The sequence below is a fragment of the Hypanus sabinus genome, chromosome 9 (assembly GCF_030144855.1).
Source record: "Hypanus sabinus isolate sHypSab1 chromosome 9, sHypSab1.hap1, whole genome shotgun sequence".
Classification (NCBI taxonomy): domain Eukaryota; kingdom Metazoa; phylum Chordata; class Chondrichthyes; order Myliobatiformes; family Dasyatidae; genus Hypanus; species Hypanus sabinus.
In genome coordinates, this window is record NC_082714.1 from 156,609,982 (window position 1) to 156,637,142 (window position 27,161).

The window sequence follows — 27,161 nt, forward strand, 5'->3', positions numbered from 1 at the left end:
GCTGCTCAGAGTAACGAAGGACTCTGACACGCGCCTGAGAGAAAGGAAGCGATTCCCTGAACAGGAATGGCTGGTGAAAAGCAATCATATACTCAGAAGCCACTTTGTCAGGTCCACCAGCCTGGTAGAGCACATATCTTATCAACCAATTATGTGGCAGCAACTCAATGTATAAAAACATGGAGACATGGTTAAGAGGCTCAGCTGTTGTTCAGACCAACATCAGAATGGCGAAGAAATCTGATCTAAGTGACTTTGACTGTGAAATGATCGCTGGTGCCATACGGGGTAGTTTGAGTATCTCAGAAATTGCCGATCTCCTGGGGGTTTCACTCACGAGAGTCTGTAGTAGAGCCTACCGAGAATGGTGTGATGAACAAAACTCATCCAGAGGAAGGCAGTCCTTGTTAATGAGAGACGTCGGGCCAGACTGGCTCAAGCTGACAGGAAGATGACGGTAACTCAAATAAACACTTGTTACAACAATGGTGTACAGCTACAGGAAACCACGGCAGGTTCCACACCTGTACTTAATAAAGTGGCCACTGAGTGTATAGCTAAAGGGAAAAGGAAAATTTCTAGTGCCCATTTCTTTAGGAAAGGTGCAAAGGCTTTACAGATGAAACAGAATGCCTTTTTGAACTGATTCCAGGAAGTTACGCGGATTGATTAAAGAAACAAGGATTATTTGATAGATAATAGAGTTACACTGTATGGAAACAAGCCTTTCAGCCCTAGTTGTCCATGCTAACCAAGATGACTATCTAGAGTAATCCCATTTGACTGTGCTTGACCAATGTTCTTCAAAACCAAGGGGTTCTTAATCACGGGTTTGTGGAGAGATTCAAGGCGGTCCGTGAACTTGGATGGGAAAAAAATTACATCTTTATTTTCACTAACCTTCTACTGAAATTTAGCATTTCCTTCAATGATGAATGTAGGCAACAAGCCACAGTAGTATTAACTTTACCTGTGACTTTGTCATCAATAGAAATCACCGATATTTTCATACCATATCACAGTTGTTAGAAATATCTCAAAATATTGATTATGGCACACGCTTATCACTACCTTGAAATTATGGTAGCTATTAGACCTCCACCCCCGCTAGATTGAACGCGATCGCAATCTTGTGTCTGCAGTAGGTCGAGTAACATAGCTGGCCAACTATCGGGCAGACCTGCGACTGGATGTCCAACGTGACCTGAGAGTGGCTTTGTCAAAGACCACCCCCATAGATTAATGTTCTTCATCAAGCTGAGCAACAACAGCCTTCACACTGATGTGTCTTTACAAAATAAGATTTAATTTTAACTTGTCAGTATTTTAAACGTATAGTCTTGCTATTTAATGCATTAATAAAGCACATATATTACTGTATCACATGTGTATTTTTAAATATTTTGATACCTGTATTATTTCTCTATCATTGGTTTCTTTTGTAATCCTAAGTATTTTATTTTATATATTTAAATATATTATTCTGAGAAGAGGCCCATAGGCTTCACCGGACTGCTCAAGTGGTCCATGGTATAAAAATGGTTAAGAAACCCTGTTCTAGACCTTTCCTATTCAAGTAGCCATTTTGTTGTAATGGAATCTACTGAAGCTCATTACATATACGCTTCAGATTCATTAAAATTCTCTTTACTTATCAAATCATCCAAGAGGACCACCACCTTGTCATGGTACAGAAACGTATCTGCCTCAGTGATCCAGACAGCCATGTTGGCTGGGGTCAGAGCATTGTGCTTTGGCTCTTGGTAGGGTCATCCATGCCAAACAGGTCAAAGGGTGGAGGCCAGAAAAAGAGTAGTCCATCAGTTTCAGCTCAGCTCAGGGCGAATAACACTGACTGGTCAAAAAATAATTGTTACAGAGACAGCAATGAAGAATATTTCTTTGCAGACAGAGATTGAGGCCCTTCATTGCCGCCCTAAATGACAGCGGGCAAAAATAAATAAATTTTGATCACAGCAACACCAAAACGTCAAAACTTACAGTGAAATGCACCATTTTGTATCAAAGCAAATCAGTGAGAATGTGCAGAGGGCAGCCCGTAAGCATTGTTTTGCTTCCGGTGCCAACACAGCATGTCCACAACTTACTAACTCTAACCCACGGAAACTCACACGGTCACGGGGGGAACGTACAAACAGTGGTGGAAATTGAGCCCCGGTTGTTGGTGCAGTGAGGCGTTAACCTAGCCACTACCCCAAATTAGTATTTAATAACTAAGTATTTAATATTTCAATAATATTTGGGTGATCTTGCATATACAGATATATATATTGGCTGATTAAGCACTCTTGCTTGTTTAAATACTTAATTGCCAATTATATGTAAAAATATGTAAATCAAGTTACCACGTGATACAGGTGCACCTCACTTAAAGATGAAGGGGGGTAATTTACAGTGGCCAATTGACCTTCTCATCCACACAACTGCGGGACGTGGGAGGAAACCAGTGCACCCGGAGGAACCCCCACACGGTTATAGCGAGACCTGAGGTTGGGATTGAACCCAGGTCTCTGGCACTGTGAGGCAGTGACTCGACCATCTGCACCATTTTGCCACTGAGGCGTATTTCAGATTTCCAGCACCTGCAGCTTTCTGCCACAGTCATTCTGGCGGGGGATACTCAGCAGGGCGAGCAGCATCTGTGGGAAAACTATTCTTTTCAAATTCAATTTGAAACAATTGTCGACTTCTTTCTTTGGAGTGAAGAAGGATGAGAGGTAACTCGATAGAAGGAAAGAAAATTATAGACCAGTTCGCCTGACCTCAGACATTGGGAAGATGTCAGGGCCAATTGTTAAGAATCAGGTGATGGAGTACTTGGTATTTGGAGTACAGGACAAGATTGTACGAAGTCAGTATGGTTTCCATCAGGGAAAATCCTGCCTGACGAACCTGTTGGAATTCTTTGAGGAGATTACAAGTAGGATAGATAAAGGAGATGCAGTGGATGTTGTACATTTGGACTACCAGAAGGCTTTTGACAAGGTGCCACACATGAGGCTGCTTACCAAGTTAAGAGCCCATGGTATTACAGGAAAGTTACTAAGATGGTTAGTGCATTGGCTGATCGATAGCAGACAGTGAGTGGGAATAACAGGATCCTTTTCTGGTTGGCTGCCAGTGACTAGTGGTGTTCTACAGGGGTCGGTGTTGGGACCACATCTATTTATGCTGTATGTCAATGATTTGGATGATGGAATAGATGGCTTTGTTGCCAAGTTTGCAGATGATACCAAGATTAGTGGAGGGGCGGGTAGTGTTGAGGAAACAGGTAGGATGCAGAAGGACATAGACAGATTAGGAGAATGGGCAAGAAGGTGTCAATTGAAATACCATGTTGGAAAATGCATGGTCTTGCACTTTTGTAGTAGAAATAAATCTGCGGACTATTTTCTAAATGGGGAGAAAATTCAGAGATGCAAAGAGACTTGGGAGTCCTTGTGCAGAACACCCTAAAGGTTAAATTGAGGGTTGAGTCAGTGGTGAGGAAGGCAAGTGCCATTCATTTCAAGAGGTCTAGGATACAAGAGCAGGGATGTGATTCTGAGGCTTTATAAGGCACTGGTGAAGTCTCACCTTGATTATTGTGAACAGTTTTGGGTCCCTCATCTTAGAAAAGATGTGCTGGGATAGGAGAGGATCCAGAGGAGGTTCATAAGGGTGATTCCAGGAATGAAAGGGTTTGATGAGGAACGTTTGATGGCTTTGGGTCTGTACTCGCTGAAATTCAGAAGAATGAGAGGGGATCTCATTGAAACCTTTCGAATGTTGAAAAGCCTAGACAGAGTAGATGTGGAAAGGACGCAAGAGGGCACAGCCTCAGGATAGAGAGGCGTCCTTTCAAAACAGAGATGCGGAGAAATTTCTTTAGCCAAACGGTGGTGAATTTGTGGAATTTGTTGCCACAGGCAGCTGTGGAGGCCAGGTCGTTGGGTGTATTAAGGCAGAGATTGATAGGTTCTTGATTGGACATGGCATCAAAGGTTACAGGGCGAAGGCCAGGAACTGGGGTTGAGGAGGAGAAGGAGCCATAATTGAATGGCGGAGCAGACTCAATGGGCCAGATGGCCTAATTCTACTCCTATGTCTTATGGTCTAAAAGATGATATAAATCATAGACCAAGTGCCTAGCCAGAGAGACTATTTTCCAGGGTGAAATGGCTAATACCAGGGGGCATGGAGGAAAGAATGGGGGGGATGGGATGTCAGAGGTAAGGTATTTACACTGAAAGTGGTGGGTGCATGGAACACACTGCCAGGGGTGGTGGTTGGGGGTAGATACATGTGGGACATTTAAGAGACTCTTAAAAAGGCACATGCATGTTTGAAAAACGGGGGCTATGTACAATTAGCTTAGAGTAGCTTATAAGGTTGGCACAAAAATGCGGGCCGAAGGGCCTGTACTATGCTGTAGTGTTCTACGTTCTAGTTCCTGTCTCCCACAGATACTGTTTGTCCCGTTGAGTTCCTCCAGCTGATTGCATGTTGCTCCAGGTTCCAGCCTCTGCTGCTTCTTGAAACTTCACCTACAGTTTTGATTTTGATTTTTAATCTACAAGCAGAATTTTTTTTAAAAACCCAATGGTCCGGTGATGTGATCAGATTTGAACTTGGGCATCTGGACCTGACAACTGGATGTCAACGCAGTTAACGTAAGCATCGTGATCCCTTACCCGTCCAGCGGACAAAAAATGAATAAAGAGTGGCAGGTGCTTGAGAAAAGTGTGATATGGTTACCAGCTGCAGATGGCAATGACACACACGCACACACTCTCTCACGGAACCAAGCGCCCAGAAGTTGCCAGGGCAGAGTGAGACTTTGGCGCTAATTCCGCTCTGGGCTGGCAGATGGTGCGTTTTCTGCAGGTGAGACAGCGCGACAGAATTCTTCCTTCCACCCTCTGCTCTTTTTCGCTCCGTCTCTCCCCTCCCCCGCGGAATGGAATGCCGTCTGGTACGAAGACACCGAGCCTTTCTCCGCCAGCTGTCAAACTACCCGACCGTTAGAGGAAACATCAAAACTGCAAACTCACATGATCAACACTGGGTGCTTTCCCTGCTGCTCGTATTTTTCATCTTCGCTGAGTTTCCACCCTCGTCTGCACACCGACGCCCTCACACGTGCACACTCTTTCCTGTTCAAGCCAGGCTCCATCTCACACAAGTTCCCAAGAACCCCCCATCACCACCACTGAGCCCTCACAGAGCTGTGTGATATCTTGCAGAATCAAAAGGAAAGACCATGGAAAACAGGCCCTTCAGCCCATCGAAATTACCTAACCAGCACTTCTATATCCTCAGAAAACTGAGGAAATCCAGCAAATGCTCAGCAATCTTTAGAGATGCCCAATTGAACGCAGCCTATCTGGATGCATCATGGCTCAATACGGAAACTGCTCTGCCCAAGACTGCAAGAAATTGCCGAGTTGGAAACGTAGCTCAGTTCCATCACAAAAGCCAGCCTCCTCACCGTGAACTCTTCTACATTTCTCACTGCCTCAGTGAAGCAGCCAACAAAATCAAAGACCCTTCTGTTGTGTACTTGATATTTCAGTAACATTTGAGTAATCTTGTGTGTATTTATTGTTCGATTAAGTATTGTTTGTTTAATAATTAATTACAGGCTATATGTATAAATACATTAATTGCACACTACGTGAAATGTACGTGCCTTGCTAAAAGTAAAGACTAAGTCAGACCCGTATTCCCAGACTCCAATGTTTTCCTTTTGAATTAATTTAATGTTTTGAAGTTACAAGACATAACTCCTTCCAAAGCTGGACATTCTCTCTTCTGTCTCTCCCACCAGGCAGAAGATTACTGCACCAGTGAACTGGGTTCAATTCCTGCTGCTGTTTGTAAAGAGAGTTTGTGTTCTCTCTGTGACTAAACTGGTTTCCTCTGGGTGCTCCCGTTTCCTCCCACAGTCCAAAGATGTACAGATTAGTAGTTTCACTGGCCACATGAGTGTAATTGGACGGTCTGGGCTCATTGGTCTGGAAGGGCCTGTACTGTGCTGTATCTCTGAATAAAATAAACTATTCTCTCTTCCCTAACCCTAATCCCATGAAATTCCAATTGGATTTAAGATGCAAAGAGTAAAAACTTCATTTCAGACTTATTCCCGTCAGTCAATCTTGTTCTGTGAGACTGAGGATACATTGAAACACATAATTATGAGATCGACAGCCAGTGCCCCTTTCTATGGTCAAAATGTCTAAAACTTGAGGGGATATGCCCAAGTTGAGAGGGGGAGTTCAAAGATGTGCAGGGTGGGTGCCTGGAATGTGCTGCTAAGGGTGGTCACAAAGGCAGATACAATTGAGCTGTTTAAGAGGCTATTAGGCAGGTTCGTGCAAATGCAGAGCATGAAGACACAAGAACATTACGCAGGGATTAGGGATTAGCTGACATTGGCTTCACTATTTGGTGCAGCATTTTAGGCCAAAGGGCCTGTGCCTCTGTTCTACATTCTGAAAAACTTGCCTATGTAGTTTTTCATTGATTCTATTGTATTTCTTTATTCTATTGTGAATGCCTGCAAGAAAATGAATCTCAGGGTAGTATAGGGTGACATATACATACTTCAATAATAAATTTATTTTGAACTGATCCACTCCCTGCATTTCTGATGTTTAGGTGTTGTAATTACTTTCATAAGTCTCTCCCGGTCTTTAAATAAACCACTTTCTTAGTGAAGTGACATTGTTATCCATACAAACACACCCAAGTCACTGGGTGTCAACTAAGTGTTAACTAGTGGTTAAGATGTGTGCTGGAGGGTATATTGAATGGCTGCATCACAGCTTGGTATGGAAACAACATTGCCCTTGAACGGAAAATCTTACAGAGTAGTGTATACGGCCCAGTCCATCATGGGCAAAGCCCTCCCCATCACTGAACACATCTACACAGAGCGTTGTTGCAGGAAAGCAGCATCCACCATCAGGGATCCCCAGCACCACCCAGGTCACACTCTCCTCTTCCTGCTGCCATCAGGAAGAAGGTACAGGAAGCTCAGGACTCACACTACCACCAGAGTTCAGGAACAGTTGTTACCCCTCAACCATCAGGCTCTTGAACCAAAGGGGATAACTTCACTCAACTTCACTTGCCCCATCATTGAAATGTCCCCACGACCAATGGACTCATTTTCAAGGACTCTTCATCTCACGTTCTTGATATTTATTGCTTATTTATTTATAAGATCATAAGATATAGGAGCAGAATTAGATCATGTGACCATTGAGTTTGCTCTGCTATTTCATTGTGGCTGATCAATTTTCCCTCTCAGCCCCAACCTCCTTATATTCTCTCAACAAATAAATGTACTTATTAGTTTGGTTACTCATTCAATTTATGAGAGAAATGATTCTTAAGGAGTCCATTTAGAATGTGCTGACACAGAAAGAACGTGCAAAGCAACTTGCAGGGCAACGTATAAACCAATTTGCAAAATCAGGATGAAACAATAGCTTGCTGATTAAAGAAGCGATACGGGTAACGGGAAGACATGCTTAACGGTTGAACAATAACGGTGTTAATGCGCTGAGGCTGATAAATGGGCCAAAGGGGTAATCACATTTGTAATTTTGTAATGAGATTAAAGAAGAATGTAGGGTATAAAAAACTGTGCAAAGTGTAATTCGGCACTCAATCTAGCAGGAGCTGGTTGGGTCCGACTCTGCAGACTCGAAAAATAAAGTTTACCGTTCTGCAAATTGCTGAGACTCAGTGTGTTTCTGACAACGTGGGGGCTCGTCCGGGATCCACACTCCGGCCGCGGTGGACACGAGGAAGGACATCGGAGACGGTGCACCCCGCCGAGTTTGGCGGTCCCTGACTCCTTGCTCGTCGCTCCAACGCGGCTTGAGCGAGTGATATCCGGACAGCGCAGAGCGGTAAACGGGGAGAAGGGGATAGTACCTGGTACTGGAAGTCCCCAGGACGCACCGGGTAAGTGCCTACTATTATAGTAGAAAGGTGCGGGAATAAGTAAGGACGGAGAAGACCGGGATCGCTACCCGGGGGTCCTCCTGATTAAGTAAGAGCGGAATAAGATGGGAGGGGGTGGCTCTAAAAAGAAAGAGGAAACGGAGAGACCGGGACCATACCTGGGGGTTCCTCCTGATAGCCCCCTCGGTAGAATGTTTGAGAATTGGGGATGTGGAAGACTAAAAGGGAAACAAAAGAAAAAAATGATACAGTACTGTTTAATTTGGTCGAAACAGCCGATAGAAAAACCTGCGGTCTGGTGGCCGCGGCTTGGGTCTGAGGAGGATTGGGTACGACAAGCCTTAAACATTTACGTTAATTCAAAACCAAATGTAAAACCGGAAGAAATTGCTTATGCTTTTTGTTGGGCTCCCTGGCCAGGAGTAACAACAAAGAGTTTTAAGTTGGGCATTAAAGGGGAGCGGAAGTGGGACCCACTCGATCATTTACCCCCTCCCTATGTCCAGCCTTCTGCGCCCCTTGCGGGAGCAGAGGGAGGACGTGAAGAAAGTAAAAAAAACAGAAGAAATAGACCCGGAGAGGGAAGGAGGATGAGGAGGGCGGCACGATGTTTTTACTGCAATGAGGAAGGCCACTTTAAGAGGAAGTGCCCAAGATATCGAAAAGAAGTCCGAGCTTATGCCCTCATGGAAGAAGAATAGGGGTGTCAGGGGTCCCAACCCTTGGGGACGAGATACAAGCAGGAACCCCTGGTAAATTTAAAATTAGGTCCTCAAGGGTCAGAAGTAACCTTTATGGTCGACTCAGGAGCTGAAAGAACTAGTATAATCCAAGCCCCTCCGGGAACCAAGATTGGGACCAAAACCATTGGGGTTTCCGGAATAGGAGGAAAAACTATGCAGGTCCCAATAATAGAAGATGTACAGATAAAATGCGACGACCGGGAAGGTATCCAGGATGTGTTATTACTTCCGTCAGCCGGATTCAACTTATTGGGAAGAGATTTGCAGGCACTGCTAGGGATCGGGACAGTGCCATATCAAGGTGAAATTCAGGTGAAACTGTTCGTAATGACTGAAAAGGATGATCAGGAAATAAAGGCCAGTGTCTGGTATCAAGAAGGTAATCGGGGCGGCCTGGACATCACCCCACTGAAAATCACCCTGTTGCCAAACAGCCGCCCGGTGAGAAGACGGCAATATCCCATTGCCATGGAAGGGAGGAGGGGATTACAACCTGTAATTGAGACATTAGTATCAGATGGACTCCTGGAAGAACGTATGTCACCCTTTAATACCCCCATCCTACCGGTCCGAAAGCCCGACGGCACGTATCGAATGGTTCAAGATCTGAGAGGCTTAAATGCGGTAGTCCAAACACGATACCTGGTAGTGCCTAACCCCTATACATTAATGAGCAAAATACCTCCTGAACATGAATGGTTCAGTGTGATAGATCTAAAAGATGCTTTTTGGAGTTGCCCGTTGGAGGAAGGTAGCCGAGATATGTTCGCATTTGAATGGGAAAATCCCTTCACTGGGCGGAAGAAGCAACTCCGGTGGACCGTCTTGCCCCAAGGGTTCACGGAGTCCCCAAACCTATTCGAACAGGTACTGGAGCAAGTATTGGCTGGATTCCATTGTACCGAAAAGAACCAACTATTACAGTATGTCGATGACCTACTACTATCGGGACCAGCAGAGGAGGTAGTGCGAGACGATACTATAAGACTCCTGAATTACCTAGGAGAAAAAGGATTGCGGGTGTCCAAGAAGAAACTGCAATTTGTCGAGAAGGAAATAACATATCTCGGACACAGAGTCAGTAAAGGGCACCGCCAAATAACCCCAGAAAGAATAGCGGGAATAACTAAAATACCGCTTCCCAGGACAAAGAAGGAAATAAGACAATTTCTGGGCTTAGTGGGCTATTGCCGGATTTGGATAGAGAATTATACCCCCCTGGTGAAGTTTATGTACGACAAATTGGCAAAGGAAGACCGGGGAATAATCAGCTGGACCGAAGAAGAAGAACAGAAGTTCAGGAAAATAAAAGGGCAACTAATTCGGGCCCCGGTATTAACACTGCCAGCACTGGAAAAGCCCTTTCAGCTGTATGCAACAAACAATGAAGGAACTGCGTTAGGAGTACTAACCCAAGAAAAAGGAGGAAAGCGGCAACCTGTGGCCTTTTTATCAAAAATGTTAGACCCGGTATCCCGGGGATGGCCGACGTGCATACAAGCCGTAGCGGCAGCAGCCGTACTAGTAGAAGAAGCACGGAAATTAACCTTTGGGGGAAGAATGACGGTGTATACCCAGCACTCCGTTAGCACCCTCTTAGCCCAAAAAGCTCAGCGGTGGTTGACGGACTCTCGCATACTGAAATACGAAACCATTCTGATGGTCGGGGATGATGTAAGCTTTGAAAGGAACAATAGTTGTAACCCGGCACAGTTCTTATACGGGGAATCAACAGGGGAGCCCGACAAACATCAGAAGGCGAGTGGAAGACCCCCGACGGACGGCAAGTACTGAATAAGGAAATAACTCGTCATATACTGCAACAACTACACCAACAAAGCCATTGGGGAGTGCAAGCTATGTGCGACACTATCCTAAGGGACTATGTTTGTAAAGGGATATTCACACTAGCTCAACAGGAGGTGTGGGGCTGTTACACCTGTCAAAAGGTAAACAAGAAAATGATGCGTGCCACCCAGAAGGGGGGACAAACACTAGCCGTCCGACCGTTCCATCGGATCCAAATAGACTTTACGGAACTACCACAAGTTCAGAGATGGAAGTACCTGTTAGTAATTGTGGATCACTTCACTCAGTGGGTGGAAGCATTCCCAACCACTAAAGCGGACGCCCCTACAGTGGCACGGATCCTATTAGAAAATATAGTCCCGAGATATGGAATAATGGGGTCTATTGATTCAGATAGGGGAACACACTTTGCCTCAAAAACACACCAGCTAATCTGTGACGCCTTAGGAATCCAGTGGAAGCTGCACACCCCCTGGCACCCTCAGAGCTCAGGAAGAGTTGAGAGGATGAACAGTACTTTGAAGACGCAATTGACAAAACTAATGATGGAAACCAAGCTACCCTGGACCATGTGTCTACCCCTGGCCCTACTAAGAATCCGCACGGCTCCTCGAAAAGATACAGGAGTATCCCCTTATGAAATGTTGTTTGGCCTTCCATATTGGAACAAGGTGGAGGGCTATCCTTCCCTGCAAGGGGGAGATGTCTTTGTAAGGGACTATTTACAGGCACTGTCTCGTTCTTTTGCAGAATTGCGCAGGAAGGGGTTACTCGCACAAACCCCACCTCTGGACTTCGCACTCCACCGAACTCAGCCCGGTGACTGGGTCCTGATTAAGACTTGGAAGCCAGAGAAGTTACAGCCGCAGTGGGAAGGCCCATTCCAGGTGCTACTGACCACTGAAGCCGCAGTAAGGACAAAAGAAAAAGGGTGGACACACGCCGCGAGAATCAAGGGACCCGTAAAGCCCGAAGAAGGTGCAGAATGGACTTGCGTCCAGGGAGAAGACCCGATGGTGCTAAAGCTCAAAAGACGGACAGAATGAACTTTGGGACTGTAATGTATATACTGCTAGTGTTGAGAAGCGCTGAAGGGGGATGTGATAAGTGCAGGACGACGGTAAGGGTGGGCATGACGGTTTTTCCAGGGTCCTTTGTATCACACTCGCATGTAAACGAGAAATGTTATGACTACAACAAAAAGGAGGAGTATGTGGAAAGTTTAATCTAACCAACTGCTGCTTAAAGATAGATGACAACGGAAAGGTGGTTCAAAAAATATCAGATAAAATAAGGAAACTGGCCCACGTGCCGGTACAGACCTGGAAGCCGCTGGGGTATTGGGACTGGCTGGACGGATGGTTGAAAGGAGGCTGGTGGCGAACCGCTTTAGGGGTTATAGGAGGGGGATTGATGGTCCTCCTTCTGCTACCATGTCTGATCCCCTGCTTGAGGGAGCTAGTAGCTCGGGTGGCAAGACAAGTCATGCAACCAGGGGCCCCAGCTGATCCTGTTCAGGTACTCCTACAAAGGGAAATAGAGCTAGAGGAAGAAGCCTATGTAAACCCGTGGCAAAAGCCCAACTGATAGCACATTCTAAAAAGAAAAAGGGTGGATTGAGAGAAATGATTCTTAAGGAGTCCATTTAGAATGTGCTGACACAGAAAGAACGTGCAAAGCAACTTGCAGGGCAACGTATAAACCAATTTGCAAAATCAGGATGAAACAATAGCTTGCTGATTAAAGAAGCGATACGGGTAACGGGAAGACATGCTTAACGGTTGAACAATAACGGTGTTAATGCGCTGAGGCTGATAAATGGGCCAAAGGGGTAATCACATTTGTAATTTTGTAATGAGATTAAAGAAGAATGTAGGGTATAAAAAACTGTGCAAAGTGTAATTCGGCACTCAATCTAGCAGGAGCTGGTTGGGTCCGACTCTGCAGACTCGAAAAATAAAGTTTACCGTTCTGCAAATTGCTGAGACTCAGTGTGTTTCTGACAATTTATTTATTTTTTTATTATGCTGTATTAACCAGTTAGTTAATTATTTCCCCCCTTTCTTCTTCTTTCTTTGTGTATTTGTTGTTTTTTGCACTCTGGTTGTCGGCCCTGTTGGGTACGGCCTTTCATTGATTCTATTATGGTGACTGGATTTATCGAGTATGCCCACAGGAAGAATCTCAGGTTGGTATATGGTGGCATACATCTACATTGAACTTGAACAAAGATCCCGTAAGGTTTACTAAGGATAATTTTACATTGCAGTCTCTCCAGCTAGTGGAGGTGCTTTTGCTAAACACTTGGTAAACGCCTCTGTAATGTGCTTGCTCAGTTTTTGGCAAAATAACTTCAGGACTGTTAAGCTTTCCTGGAAAGGAAAACCACCCTGTTCTGACATGATCGTTATAAATCATGGCCTCTATATGCTTTTGTATCCTAACTGTAGCTCAGTCAAGTTTGAATAATTCTTCTTTCTTTCATCTCTCTCTCCCTTCCCTCCCTCCCACCCCCTTCCCAGGAAGGAAGCACCAGAGATTTTATTTTTACGTTAGCCCTACCAGCCAATGATTTATTTATCTGTGTCATTTACCCCTTGAATCCCGTGCCACATTCATACGTACCATTCCCTGAAATAAATGCACCTCTTCGAGGGAAATACACATGAAATGCTGGAGGAACTCATCAGATCAGGCAGAATCTATGCGCATAAATAAACAATTAGCATCAAGTTCCTGCTGAGTTCCTCTAGCACATTGGGTGTGTTACTCTGGATTTCCAGCATCTGCAGAATCTATTGTATTTACCATCTCCAGGGAGACTCTATTTACATTCCCACACTGACCTATTATTTCTCTCCTGGCATTCCGTGACAGAACAGCAAAACCTGCCCATTCACCTCAATTCAGCAAATTTGCTGATGTTATTTTTTATGCCTTCATCCAAATCATTAACGTAAATGGTAAACAGCTGTGGTCCCAATACCGAGCCCTGTGGCACCCCACTAGTCACCACCTGCCATTCCGCGAAACACCCATTCACCGCTACCCTTTGCTTTCTATCTGCCAATCAGTTTTCTATCCATGTCAATGTCTTCCCCCCCCCCACCCCGATGCCCTGAGCTTTGATTTTACCCACCAATCTTCTATGTGGGACCTTATCAAATGCCTTCTGAAAAGGTTGCAATTTCAAGAGCACAAATCATATCCTGACCTCTGGGTTGAAAAACCACAACCAGCAGCTCATTTAATTGTCTTCAAACTGTATTATTTACCAGGCCCAAAGAGAGCAGAAGTACCCTGTGCTGCAGGCGTGAGCACACAGTGACCTAGCTTGTCAAGCACCAAGAGCCAAAGATTTGTTATGCCCCTCGCTCCCTGTACTTGAGTGATTCCCACCGCGGGTTCGGAGAAGCAATGTGGAAGATTGTAACATCGGAACGGCGAGTTGCTGGTCTCCCCTCATACTGTCGCAGGAGAGAGAAAGCCTGTCGGTGATACCAAAGTGTTGGGTTTTGATGCAGTTCTGATGGACTCTGGATTAAGGTCTCTTTAGGGGGATTCGGCTGTCACTTGCACGGGAGTGGGGGTTGGGGATAGGAGTCAAGGGATTTTGCTGGTATGAGTGCAAGGGGGGAATGGGAGGTTGATGCTTGCTGCTTCTGCGAAGGGTCGGGGGGGGGTGGTTTCGGGGCTTTGATGTCCTACCATTCATTCTATGGGGTCCCTTGTTGCACGGATGTCTGTGAAGAGTATAAATTTAAGGTTGTATACTGTATACATTCTCTGATATTAATGGAACCTAAATTCATTTATTCTGACTAATCTGGGATCAGGTAATGGGGGAGACAGTCAGAGCAGTGGTGTGCTCCGTATCCAGTATGTGGGAGGTCAGGGCCAACACAGTTGTCCCTGATGACCACACCTGCAATAGGTGCATCCAGCTGCAGCTCCTATCAGACTGAGTTAGGGAGTTGGAGCAGGAGCTGGATGAACTACAGATCATTCGGGAGGCAGAGGCAGAGATAGATAAGAGTTATCAGGAGGCAGTCACACCAAAAAGACAGGAGGTAGGCAAATGGGTGACAGTCAAGAGAGGCAGGGGGAGCAGACAGAGAGAGAAGAGCACCCATGTGGCCATTCCCATCAAAAATAAGTATACCGTTTTGGATACTGTTGGTGGGGATGACCTACCAGGGACAAGCTGCAGTGGTCCTGTCTCTGGCACTGAAGTTGGACCCTCGACTAGGAAGGGGAGGAGGGAAGAGAAGAGAGCGGTATTGATAGGGGATTCTACAGTCAGGGGGGCAGATAGGAGATTTTGTGGGGAAGATCGGGAGTCTCGGATTGTATGTTGCTTCCCTGGAGCCGGGGTCCGAGACATCTCAGATCGGGTGCAGGTTATTCTGGAGAGGGAGGGCAAGAATCCAGATGTTGTGGTAAATGTAGGGACCAATGACGTGGGTAGGGTGAGTGAGGGGGTCCTGCGTAGGGAGTTCAGGGAGTTAGGTGCGAAGCTGAAGAGCAGGACCGCCAGGGTAACAATCTCAGGATTGCTACCTGTGCCACGTGTGAGTGAGGGCTTCAGGTTTGTAGATAACTGGGTTTTGTTCCAGGGAAGGTGGGATCTGTTCTGAAGGGACGGTTTACACCTGAACTGGAGTGGTACTAACATTCTTGCAGGGAAGTTTACTAGTGCTTCTGGGGGGGGGGGGGGGGGGTGATTAAACTAAATTTGCAGGGGGCAGGGATCCAGAATGTGAGGGAGGATAGCGAGAGGAAGATTAAAGGACAGGTGGGGACTACACGGTTCCGGAATATAGTAGAGAAAGCTGAGGCAGAACAAGTGATAAGGAGGACACATGTACAGAGGGATGGTCTGACGGAACATGTGTTGAAAGAATAAGTAAATTTAGGAAGGACAACAAAATTCTAGGGGCGTGTAGCCCGATGGGAGTTCGGGGAGCTGGGTTAAGCACAATAGGCAGCGATTCAAACAGAGAGAGGAGAAATGGGCTACAAATTCTATATCTGAATGCACGAAGTGTCAGAAATAAGGCGGATGAGCTTGAAGCTCAGGTGCGAATGGGTAACTATGATGTTGTTGGGATAACGGAGACATGGCTGCAGGGAGATCAGACCTGGGAAATGAATGTACAAGGGTATACGTGCTATCGTAGGGACAGAAATGTGGGCAGAGGGGGTGGGGTGGCCCTGTTGGTGAGGAATGAGATTCAGTCCTTTGCAAGGGGGGACATAGGGTCAGGAGAAGTAGAGTCTGTATGAATAGAACTGAGGAACAGTAAGGGCAAAAGGACCCAAATGGGTGTTGTCTACAGGCCACCAAACAGTAGCATGGATATTGGGTGCAAGTTGAATAGGGAGTTAACATTGGCATGTGGCAAAGGTAATGTCGCAGTAGTTATGGGGGATTTCAACATGCAGGTGAACTGGGAGAATCAGGTTGGTGCTGGACCCCAGGATAGTGAGTTTGTAGAGTGCCGATGGAATGCATTCTTGGAACAGCTTGTACAAGAGCTGACCAGGGACAAGACTATTCTGGATTTAGTGTTGTGTAATGAACAGGATTTGATAAGCGATCTTGCAGTAAAGGAGCCATTAGGAGGTAGTGATCATAATATGATAAGTTTTTATGTGCAATTTGAGAAGGATAAGGGCAGCTCGGAGGTGTCAGTGTTGCAGTTGAACAGGGGAAACTATGGAGCCATGAGGGAGGAGCTGGCCAAGGTTGACTGGACGGATAGCCTAGCAGAAAAGACAGTGGAACAGCAATGGCAGGTATTCTTGGGAATAATGCACAAGGTGCAAAATCAGTTCAGCCCCCGGAGAAGGAAGGATTCAAAGGGGGGAAAGGGGCCACAGTGGTTGACAAAGGAGGTCAGAGATTGCATAGCATTAAAAAAAAAGGAAGTATGACAGAGCTAAGGTGAGTGGGAGGACAGATGATTGGGAAGTTTTTAAGGAAACACAGAACTTAACTAAAAAGGCAATACGGGGAGAAGAAATGAGGTACGAACGCAAGCTAGCCAGGAATATAAAGGAAGATAGCAAAAGCTTTTTTAGATATGTGAAGAGAAAGAAGATAGTTAAGAACACTGTTGGGCCCTTGAAGAATGAATTGGGTGAAATTGTTATGGGAAATAGAGAAATGGCAGAAGAACTTAATGAGTACTTTAGATCTGTTTTCACTAAGGAAGACACAAGCAATCTCCCAGATGTATGGATGGGCCAAGGACATAGGGTAACAGAGGAAGTGAAACAGATGGACATTAGGAAGGAAACAGTGATGAGTAGACTGATGGGACTGAAGGCTGACAAATCCCCAGGTCCAGATGGTCTGCATCCTAGGGTACTAAAGAAGGTGGCTCTGGAAATTGCGGATGCATTGGTAATCATTTTCCAATGTTCCTTAGATTCAGGATCAGTTCCTGAGGATTGGAGAATGGCTAATGTCATCCCACTTTTTAAGAAAGGGGGGAGGGAGAAAACAGAGAACTATCGACCTGTCAGCCTGACATCGGTGGTGGGGAAGATGCTACAGTCCATTATTAAGGATGAAATAGTGGCATATCTAGATAGCAGTGATAGGATTGGGCCGAGCCAGCATGGATTTGCCAAGGGTAAATCATGCTTGACTAATCTGTTGGAGTTTCTCGAGGATGTAACCAGGAAGTTAGACAGGGGATGTAGTGTACCTCGATTTTCAGAAGGCATTTGATAAGGTCCCACATAGGAGATTGGTGGGTAAAATCAAAGCTCAGGGCATCGGAGGGAAGACATTGACATGGATAGAAAACTGGTTGGCAGATAGAAAGCAAAGGGTAGCGGTGAATGGGTGTTTCTCGGAATGGCAGGTGGTGACTAGTGGGATGCCACAGGGCTCGGTATTCGGACCACGGCTGTTTACAATTTACGTCAACAATTTAGATGAAGGCATTGAAAATAACATCAGCAAATTTGCAGATGATACTAAGCTGGGTGGCAGTGTGACATGTGATGAGGATGTTAGGAGAATTCAGGGTGACTTGGACAGGCTGGGTGAGTGGGCAGATACTTGGCAGATGACGTTAAATGTGAATAAGTGTGAGGTTATCCACTTTGGGAGTAAGAACAGGAAGGCAGATTATTATCTGAACGGTGTAGAGTTGGGTAAGGGAGAAATACAAAGAGATCTAGGAGTCCTTGTTCATCAGTCACTGAAGGTGAATGAGCAAGTGCAGCAGGCAGTGAAGAAGGCTAATGGAATGTTGGCCTTTATTACAAAGGGAATTGAGTACAAGAGCAAGAAAATCCTTTTGCATTTGTACAGGGCCCTGGTGAGACCACACCTGGAGTATTGTGTACAGTTTTGACCTCCAGGGTTAAGGAAGGACATCCTGGCTGTAGAGGAAGTGCAGCGTAGATTCACGAGGTTAATTCTTGGGATGTCTGGACTGTCTTACGCAGAGAAGTTAGAGAGACTGGGCTTGTACACGCTGGAATTAAGGAGATTGAGAGGGGATCTGATTGAAACATATAAGATTATTAAGGGATTGGACAAGATAGAGGCAGGAAATATGTTCCAGATGCTGGGAGAGTCCAGTACCAGAGGGCATGGTTTGAGAATAAGGGGTAGGTCATTTAGGTCAGAGTTAAGGAAAAACTTCTTCTCCCAGAGAGTTGTGGGGATGTGGAATGCACTGCCTCGGAAGGTAGTGGAGGCCAATTCTCTGGATGCTTTCAAGAAGGAACTAGATAGGTACCTTATGGATAGGGGAATCAAGGGATATGGGGACAAGGCAGGAACCGGGTATTGATTGTAGATGATCAGCCATGATCTCAGAATGGTGGTGCAGGCTCGAAGGGCCGAATGGTCTACTTCTGCACCTATTGTCTATTGTCTAACCTACCCTCTATATCATACTGCACTGGCTTGTGTATCACGCAGAGCTGGACTGCAATGTCCATGGGTGACCCTGATCAATGGAAGGCCACGTTGTCTGGCAGATCACCAAGGTATTTTAGTGACTAAGTATCACAGTTCATTATTGGTAGTCTTTCTTCAATGTTAATATTATCCTTTCGTTACCACCAACAGGAGGTGAAGATTCTTTTTTTAATCTAATGCCATTAACTTTACGTGGACAAAAAAAATCCAAACTTGCAAAACATTTTATTAAAAACCTAGTATTTAACGTAGAGGTCACCTCAGTAGTGGATTCAACCCAGTACAACATGGGTAAAGCCCTCCCAACCATTGAAAACCTCTACATGAAACACTGTCACAGGAAAGCAGCAGCCATCATCAAAAATCCATACCACCCAGGCCGTGCTCTTTTCTCACTGCTGCCATCAGGTTGAAGGTACAAGAGCCTCAGGACTCGCACCACCAGGTTCCAGAACATTTACTGCCCCTCAGTCATCAGGCTCTTCAACAAAAGGGGATAACTACACTCATCTATTGCGATGTTTCCACACCAAAGGTCCCATTGCAGTTCTACAAAACTTTAATTAGTCCACACTTGGAATAATGTGTTCAGTTCTGGTCGCCTCATTACAGAAAAGTTGTGGAAGCTTTAGAGAGTGAGTAAGGAGATTTATCTGAATGCTTCCTGGATTAGAGAGCACGTCTTATGAAGAAAGGTTGAGAAACGTAGGGCTTTTCTCTTTGGGGCAAAAGAGGACGAGTGATGACTTAATACAGGCATACAAGAAGATAAGAGGTACACGTCAAATGGATAGCCAGAGACTTTTCCCAGGGCAGGAATAGCTAATAGAGGGGGTATAATTTTAAGGTGATTGCAGGATAGGAGGTGGTTGGTGGGCACTGATGCTTCCTGCTGGAACAAGTGGGGAAGGGTTGATGCTTTGCAGCTGCTTGTGTTTGGGGGGGGGAGGTGATTCTAACATTTTTCTGTCATTTATTCTTTGGGGAGAGTAAGAATTTCTGGTTGTATACTGTGTGCATTCTCTGACATTAAATGGAACTATTGAAAACATTGGGGGGTGTCAGAGACTGGAGGAAAGTATAGAGGGAAAATATCTTACGCCTTAAGGTTTTTTACAGAGTGGTGGGTGCCTTGCCAGGGGTGGTGACAGACGCAGGTACATTAGGACATTTAAATAACTCCTAGATAGGCACATGGACGATAGAAAAATAGAGGACTATGTAGGGCCGAGTTTGAGAACAAGTGTTAGGATGTTTAAGACTGAGAAGAAAAGAGATTTTTTTCAAGTGGTAGGTAGTGAACCTTTGTGATTTTCTACTCTGGATAGTTGTTGAGACCCAGTCATTGCAATCAGTCCATAAGACTGTAAGACACAGGAGCAGAATTAGGCCATTTGGCCCATCCGGGCTACTCTGCCATTCCATCATGGCTGATTTATCATCTCTCTCAACCCCATTCTCCTGCCTTCTTCCCATAACTCTACACCCTGATTAATCAAGAACCTACCAACACTTGATTTAAATATACACAATGACTTGGCCTCCACAGATGTCTGTATGTTGAGTTCCACAGATTCACCACCCTCTGGCTAAGGAAATTCCTCCTCATCTATGTTCTAAAGGGGCGTCCTTCTACTCTGAGGCTGTGTCCTCTGGTCCTAGACTCCCCCACTATAGGAAACAACAAAGGAAAATGGCTGCGAGGAAGCGGGTCAACCACAACCTTACAGGGTTAAAGGTCTGGACCGCTGCTCTGGTTCCCTCTGATTTTTATGTTCAGAGCAGACGAGTTGCTGTAATCTAAACCAAGCGAGGTGAAATGATCTCCAGTATGGCTTACCTGCCTTTTTCCAGATGTCATCAGGGACGTAGCCAGCCGCTGGTCGGTGAGTGATCTCCCGAAGAAGCTCTAAAGAGACACAAATCAACTTCGAGTAAATGGAAGCCTTTTCCCCTACTTTCACCCGTGGAGACAACAGGTTCAGCGAGAGGAACACTGCATCCTGGCAAATGATGACATCAGAGGATTGGAGAGGTCTCCTTCCTCAGGCAATATAGTGACAACTGAAAGGTTTCAGCCTGAAACTGTTTCCTTATTTCCACAGTGGCTTGTGGAGCCAGATCCCCCTCATGCTGCACTGTCAGATCTGCCTTCTTTTAGCAGACTTCAAACACTGGGGGAGCAAATAGCCGAGCTGCTACCTGATAGACCCAGAAACCTGGTTCAATCCAGACCTCGGGCATTCTCTCGCTTTCTGTGTCTAGTCTGCATATTTCCCCTGTGACCACGTGGGTTTCCTCTTACATCCCAGACGTGTGGACTGGTGAACCGACTGCCATGGTAAAATTGATCCTGGAGTGTTGATGACTGATAGAACGTCGGGGAGCTGATGAGATCATGAGAAGAGGAAGAATATAACCATATAACAATTATAGCATGGAAACAGGCCATCTCGGCCCTTCTAGTCCGTCCCGAACGCTTACTCTCACTTAGTCCCACCAACCTGCACTCAGCCCATAACCCTCCATTCCTTCCCTGTCCATATACCTATCCAATTTTTTTTTAAATGACAATACCGAACCTGCCTCTACCACTTCTACTGGAAGCTCGTTCCACACAGCTACTACTCTCTGAGTAAAGAATTTCCCCCTCATGTTACCCCTAAACTTTTGCCCCTTAACGCTCAACTCATGTCGTCTTGTTTGAATCTCCCCTACTCTCAATGGAAAAAGCCTAACCACATCATCACTCTATCTATCCCCCTCATAATTTTAAATACCTCTATCAAGTCCCCCCTCGACCTTCTACGCTCCAAAGAATAAAGACCTAACTTGTTCAACCTTTCTCTGTAACTTAGGTGCTGAAACCCAGGTAACATTCTGCTAAATCTTCTCTGTACTCTCTCTATTTTGTTGACATCTTTCCTATAATTTGGTGACCAGGATAGGATAAAGTAGAATTGATGTTTGATTGTTGATATGGACTCAATAGGTTGAGGGGCCTTTTTCATTATTAATCTCTCTATGACTACAACTCTGCGGCAGCTACTTGCTCAGATAGAATATAGGACATACAGCACGGTGCAGAAGTCTTGGGTGCATTTATATAGCTAGGGAGCCGAAGACCTTTGTACTAATTTTATGCACTGCAGCACCTGCTGCTACAATATTAACTAACCTCATGACCTATGTGAGTGATGATAAACCTGATTCTGATGAGGGTCTCTATTGTGGACTGAGAGTGGGAAAGGGGCAGGGAGAGGGGAATCATGGATGGGGAAAGGGGAAGGGAGAGGGAATCATGGATGGGGAAAGGGGAAGGGAGAGGGAATCATGGATGGGGAAAGGGAATCATGGATGGGGAAAGGGGAAGGGAGAGGGAATCATGGATGGGAAAGGGGAAGGGAGAGGGAGGGAGTGGGAAGCATCAGGAAGACATTCTCATATGAGCGATAATCCAATTGTTTGGATCAATTGCCCTTGCCTGGTGTCTCAGGGCTGGATGTGTCTGCACCCACACCTCCCATCCTGGCTCTCCTTCTCTGCCACTTGTCCCACACCCCTCCCACGGCGCTCCACCCTCGCCATTCCCAACATCCTTTGCTCCTGCCAGATTTACAAACCTGACGTCTGCTCTGCACTGACAAATCCTGTACTATACAAGTTTTAGTCACCCTAGCTCTATGTACAGTACGTGCCTAAGACTTTTGCACAGTACTGTAGAACAGTACCGCACAGCACAACCCCTTCAGCCCACAATGTCATGCCAACTTCCTAATCAATCGAACCCTTCCCCCACGTAGCCCACCATTTTGCCATCATCCACATGCTTTATAAATGTCCCTAATGTATTTGCCTCTACCACTACCCACCAATCTCTCTGTAAAACACCTACCTGACACCCCTCCCATACAGTCCTCCAATCACCTTAAAATTATGCCTCCTTGTATTGGCCATTTATACACTGGGAAAAAGGCATTGGCTGTTCACTCTACCTACGTCTTTCATCATCTAGTACAACTCTATCAAATCTCCCCTCATCCTCTTTCGCTCCAAGGAGAAAAGCCCCTGCTTACTGAACCTTTCCTCTCAACCAGACATGCTCTCCAATCCAGGCAGCATCCTGGTACATTTCCCTCTGCACCGTCTCTAAAACCTCCACATCCTTCCTACAATAAGGGTAAGGATAATGTGGTAGTGTTTATAAAAAAAAAGGATTGCAAACACAAGCCTGGAAACGATCGGGCAGTCATCAGCACTACCTTCCTCTTTGACTTTGGCACTATTTATTTATTTTGTAACTCTGTAATTTTTATGTTTTATTCTGTACCGCTGCTGTGAAAACATAGAAAGCCTGTAGCGTAAATCAGGCCTTTTGGCTCACAAAGCTGTGCCGAACATGTCCTTACTTTAGAAATTACCTAGGATTACCCATAGCCCTCCATTTTTCTAAGCTCCATGTACCAGGAGTCTCTTAAAAGACCCTATTGTTTCCACCTCCACCACTATTGCTGGCAGCTCATTCCACGCACTCACCACTCTCTGAGTAAAAAACTTGCCCTTGACATCTCCTCTGTACCTACATCCAAGCACCTTAAAACTGTGCCCTCTCATATTAGTCTTTTCAGCCCTGGGAAAAAGCCTCTGACTATATACACGATCAATGCCTCTCATCATCTCATATCACCTCTCATCCTCCGCTGCTCCAAGGAGAAAAGGCCGAGTTCACTCAACCTATTCTCATAGGGCATGCTCCCCAATCCAGGCAACATCCTTGTAAACACGAGGAAATCTGCAGATGCTGGAAATTCAAACAACACACACAAAATGCTGGTGGAACACAGCAGGCCAGGCAGCATCTATAAGGAGAAGCACTGTTGACGTTTCGGGCCGAGACCCTTACAGTTAGTCCTGATGACACCCCTGGCCTGCTGACATCCTTGTAACATATTTCACAGCATAGGTCGGTGATAATAAACCTGATTCTAAATTCCCTGATGAACGTCCTTGATGATCTCCTCAACTTAAAATTGCTTGCTGTAGGAACTGCTCCCCCGCGTGCAAGTTATTTGCACTGTTTCACATTAGTATGTAGAGAAACTGCACGCAATTGTACCTGTAAGCCCAATTAACCTACTAACCTGTACGTCTTTGGAATGTGGGAGGAAATTGGGGCAAAAGGAGGAAACCCACACAGCCATGGGGAGAAGGTATAAACTCCTTACAGATGGTGAAGGAATCGAACCTGGGTCGCTGGCACTGTAATAGCGTTAGCTAACCACTACTCTACTGTGCTGCCCCAATATGTCAGTGATAATAAACCGGACTTGGATTCCCTAGATGAAACAGTTCCCCGATGACCTGCAGCGTTCCTTTGCTAGCTCTGGGATCTTCCTGTATACAAATTATTTGCACTGCTTTACATCTGAATGACTGCATTTCGGAAAGGTATAATGAATTCCGGGGAGCTTGTGAAAGACAACACGTGAATGCAAATCACTTTCTTCAGCTCAGATAGACCGGCTGTTCATTCAGCACCGTCAAGCTGCCTGCATGAGCCGAGGCAGGGAAGGGACCTCAGCCACATACAGGAGTGACAAGCAATCAAGATGGCAAGGCACCATTTTGTGTGGAGTCAATTGACACTGGGCGCGGTCACAAAATGTGATGGGCCAGAGTGGGGAAAGGTGCAGGAGGGTGGGGGGAGTCGAGGATCAGCGGACGCAGCCCCAGAATAAAAGCTTTAGAACAGAGATGAGGAGGAATTTCTTCCGCCAGAGGGTGGTAAATCTGTGGAATTCACTGCCACAGATGGCTGCGTGGCCAAGTCATTGGGTATATTTTAAGCGGAGGTTAATAGTTCATAATTGGTAAGGGCGCCAAAAGTTACAGTGACAAAGCAGGATAACCAGCCATGATTAGATGGGCTGAATGGCCTATATATCTTAAGGTTTTATAGATGGGAAACCAGGGCAGGATGAAGCTTAAATGCACCGCCCCATGTTGCCACGTGATCAACGGCTCAGAGGGGCAATGGGATGAGGAGCCCAAGAGATTCTGCAGATGCCGGAAATCTCAGGCAGTATCTATGGAGAGGAATAAACAGTTGACATTTCGGGCTGAGGCACTCCATCATGATGAGAAAGGAAGGGGGCAAAACCTAGAATGTTGAAGAAGGGCTGACCACAAGAATCAAGATCTCCAGTCACCACCCATTTCAATTCCACTTCCCATTTCCACACCAACGTGTCCGTCCATGGCTTCCTTTATTGCTATGATGAGGCTGGAGGAGCTAACTCTCCTATTCTGTCTTGGCAATCTCCAACCTGATGGCATGAACATAGATTTTTCCACTTACCTTTGTTACCACACCTCCGACCCTCCACCTTTATTTTCCCTCACTTCAGCGGCTTTCCCCTCCCCTCCCCTCACACAACCTCCCTCTAGTTCCCCACCTACTTCCATTTGTTCCTCCATCAGATTCCTTCCTCTTCTGCCTTTTTATCTTCTAGCTATTTCCTCCCAGTTTCTCACTTCACCTCCCTCTCCTACCCACCCACCTTCACCATTGCCTGGTCTCACCTATCACCTGCCATCTTATACACCTCCCCCACTCCCCACCTTCTTATTCTGGTTCCTCCCCCTTCCTTTCCAGTCCTGATGAAGGGTCTCAGCCCAAAATGTTGACTGTTCATTTCCCTCCACAGATGATGCCTGACTTGCTGAGTTCCTCCATCAACATCTGTGTGTGGTTCTTAGAGTGAGGAGCCCGAGAGTGCCCACTAATCCCAGCAGAAGTGGTAGAGGCAGGTTCGATTTTGTCAATTTAAAAAAAATTCGATAGATATATGGACAGGAAAGGGATGGAGGGTTATGGGCTGAGTGCAGGTCAATGGGACTAGGTGAGAGTAAGTGTTCGGCACGGACTAGAAGGGCCAAGATGGCCTGTTTCCATGCTGTAATTGTTATATGGTTATATGGTCCTGGAGTGAGCCACAGGGCAGAAATCAGGGTGTGGTGAGGAACGGAGACCAGAAACAGTTTCTCTCTGCACCCTAACCGTGAGGCTGTGACAAAGCCAATGGAAAAATCTACCCAAAGTGCGTTCACTTCCCCAGCATTAAAATCTGTCAGCCTGATAAGAATTGCATAGTTCTAAGGAAAAGAGTAATTCTGGGAAAGTCCTTAATCTTGATACAAAAAGACAATCCAACTTCCCTCTAGCCAGTTTCACCTCTAACCTGCCAGCTTGTACTCCTCCCCCACAAGATGTTATTCACAGGCTGGGCAGCCATTTTTGACTCACAGGCCAGACCAACAGCATGCTTTAACCTGCAGTCACCAGTTTTGTATAGAATCCTACAGTGTCGAAGCAGGCTCTTCAGCCCATCAAGTCTGTGACTATCATGAAGCACCCACTTACATCCTGTTTTATTCCCATCAATTCCCTACCCCCACCCCCTTCTCCCTTCCCCCACGTGTTTTCAACCCTTCACCTGCAGACTAGGGACAATTTACAGAGGCCAATTAACCTACAAACCCACCCGGAGGGGAGGACAGCCAGGGAGAAATGCAAAACGCAAGCCGTTCGGATTGAACTTAACACACAGGAGCAGTGAGGCAGCTTATCTACCAGCTGCACCACCCATATTTGGCCCTGAAGAAGGGGCTTGGCCTGAAACGTCAAATGCTGGGTGGGGGTATGGGATGATGTAATGAGCTGGGAGATGGTAGGTGGAAAAGGCAAAGGGCTGGAGAAGAAGCAATTTGATAGGAGAGTGGGCTATGGGAAAAAGGGGAAGAGGGACACTGGGGGAGGTGACAGACAATTTGGAATCAGTAGATTCCTCCCAATTTACCCGGAGCAACTCCCTTTTCTCTTTTGACACAAAGGATTCAGATCAACACTCTTCCCCTTAAAACTAGCCAATGTGAGGGATCAGAGTGAAGGCTCACCAGACTGAATGGCGTCCACATTCCCGGGGCTGAGCTGTCGTAAGTGAGCGGTGCCTCCCTTCCGCACTTCCTCGGTGTCATTGTAACGTCTCATCCAGTAGTTCAGCTCTTCGCGGTCCGCCTCCTGGCAGCGACAGAGGACAGCCAGGGACCGCCGGGTCTTCTCCACCATGTCCATGATGCAGTTCAGGAGCTGGAAGTGAACAGAAGGCTCGTTCTGCGGTTGCATTTGAGGAAAAACGACAAGACCCAGTGGGGCACCCTAACACATCCCTTCCAGAAGCCAACAGTCTATGGGGACACCTCCCAGACTGACAGCTGATGAGAACTAGTGTGAAGATTGACCATAATAACCTCAAAATACGAATGCAGTCTTGATGGAAGGCATCATGGAAACAGGCCCATGGGCCCATCTGCTCCATACCGACCAAATGTCCCATCTAAGCTCGTCCCATCTGCCTGTGTTTGGCCCAATTCCCTATCAATCAAGGGTTCCCAACCTTTTTTATCTCGTGGACCAATACTAAGCAAGGGATTTGTGGTCCCCCTGCTCTAAACCTTTCCTATCCATGTATCTGTCTGCATGCTGCATTCTGTTTATCCTTTTTAATACCCTGATGTACTTATTGGGTGACGGGGTGGAGATATGTCTCCACCAAAGGAGGTGTAAGATGCTCCTTCCCTCCGCAAGCCTGCAAGGTGTAACACTGGCTTAGTCCCCTGAGCAG

General features: G+C 46.0%; 1 protein-coding gene across 5 annotated transcripts in view; it reads right to left on the reverse strand.

Moving 5' to 3' along the window:
• The window catches only part of LOC132399944 (protein CBFA2T2-like), a 199,016-nt gene that overhangs the window by 16,583 nt on the left and 155,272 nt on the right, over positions 1-27,161 (reverse strand). For all 5 annotated transcript variants that reach the window (XM_059980909.1, XM_059980908.1, XM_059980910.1 and 2 more), the window contains exons 8-9: positions 26,434-26,626; positions 20,318-20,386 (exon numbers count right to left, since the gene is read on the reverse strand). In XM_059980909.1, the coding sequence (XP_059836892.1) occupies positions 20,318-20,386; positions 26,434-26,626 (262 nt within the window). The remainder of the gene's footprint in view (positions 1-20,317; positions 20,387-26,433; positions 26,627-27,161) is intronic.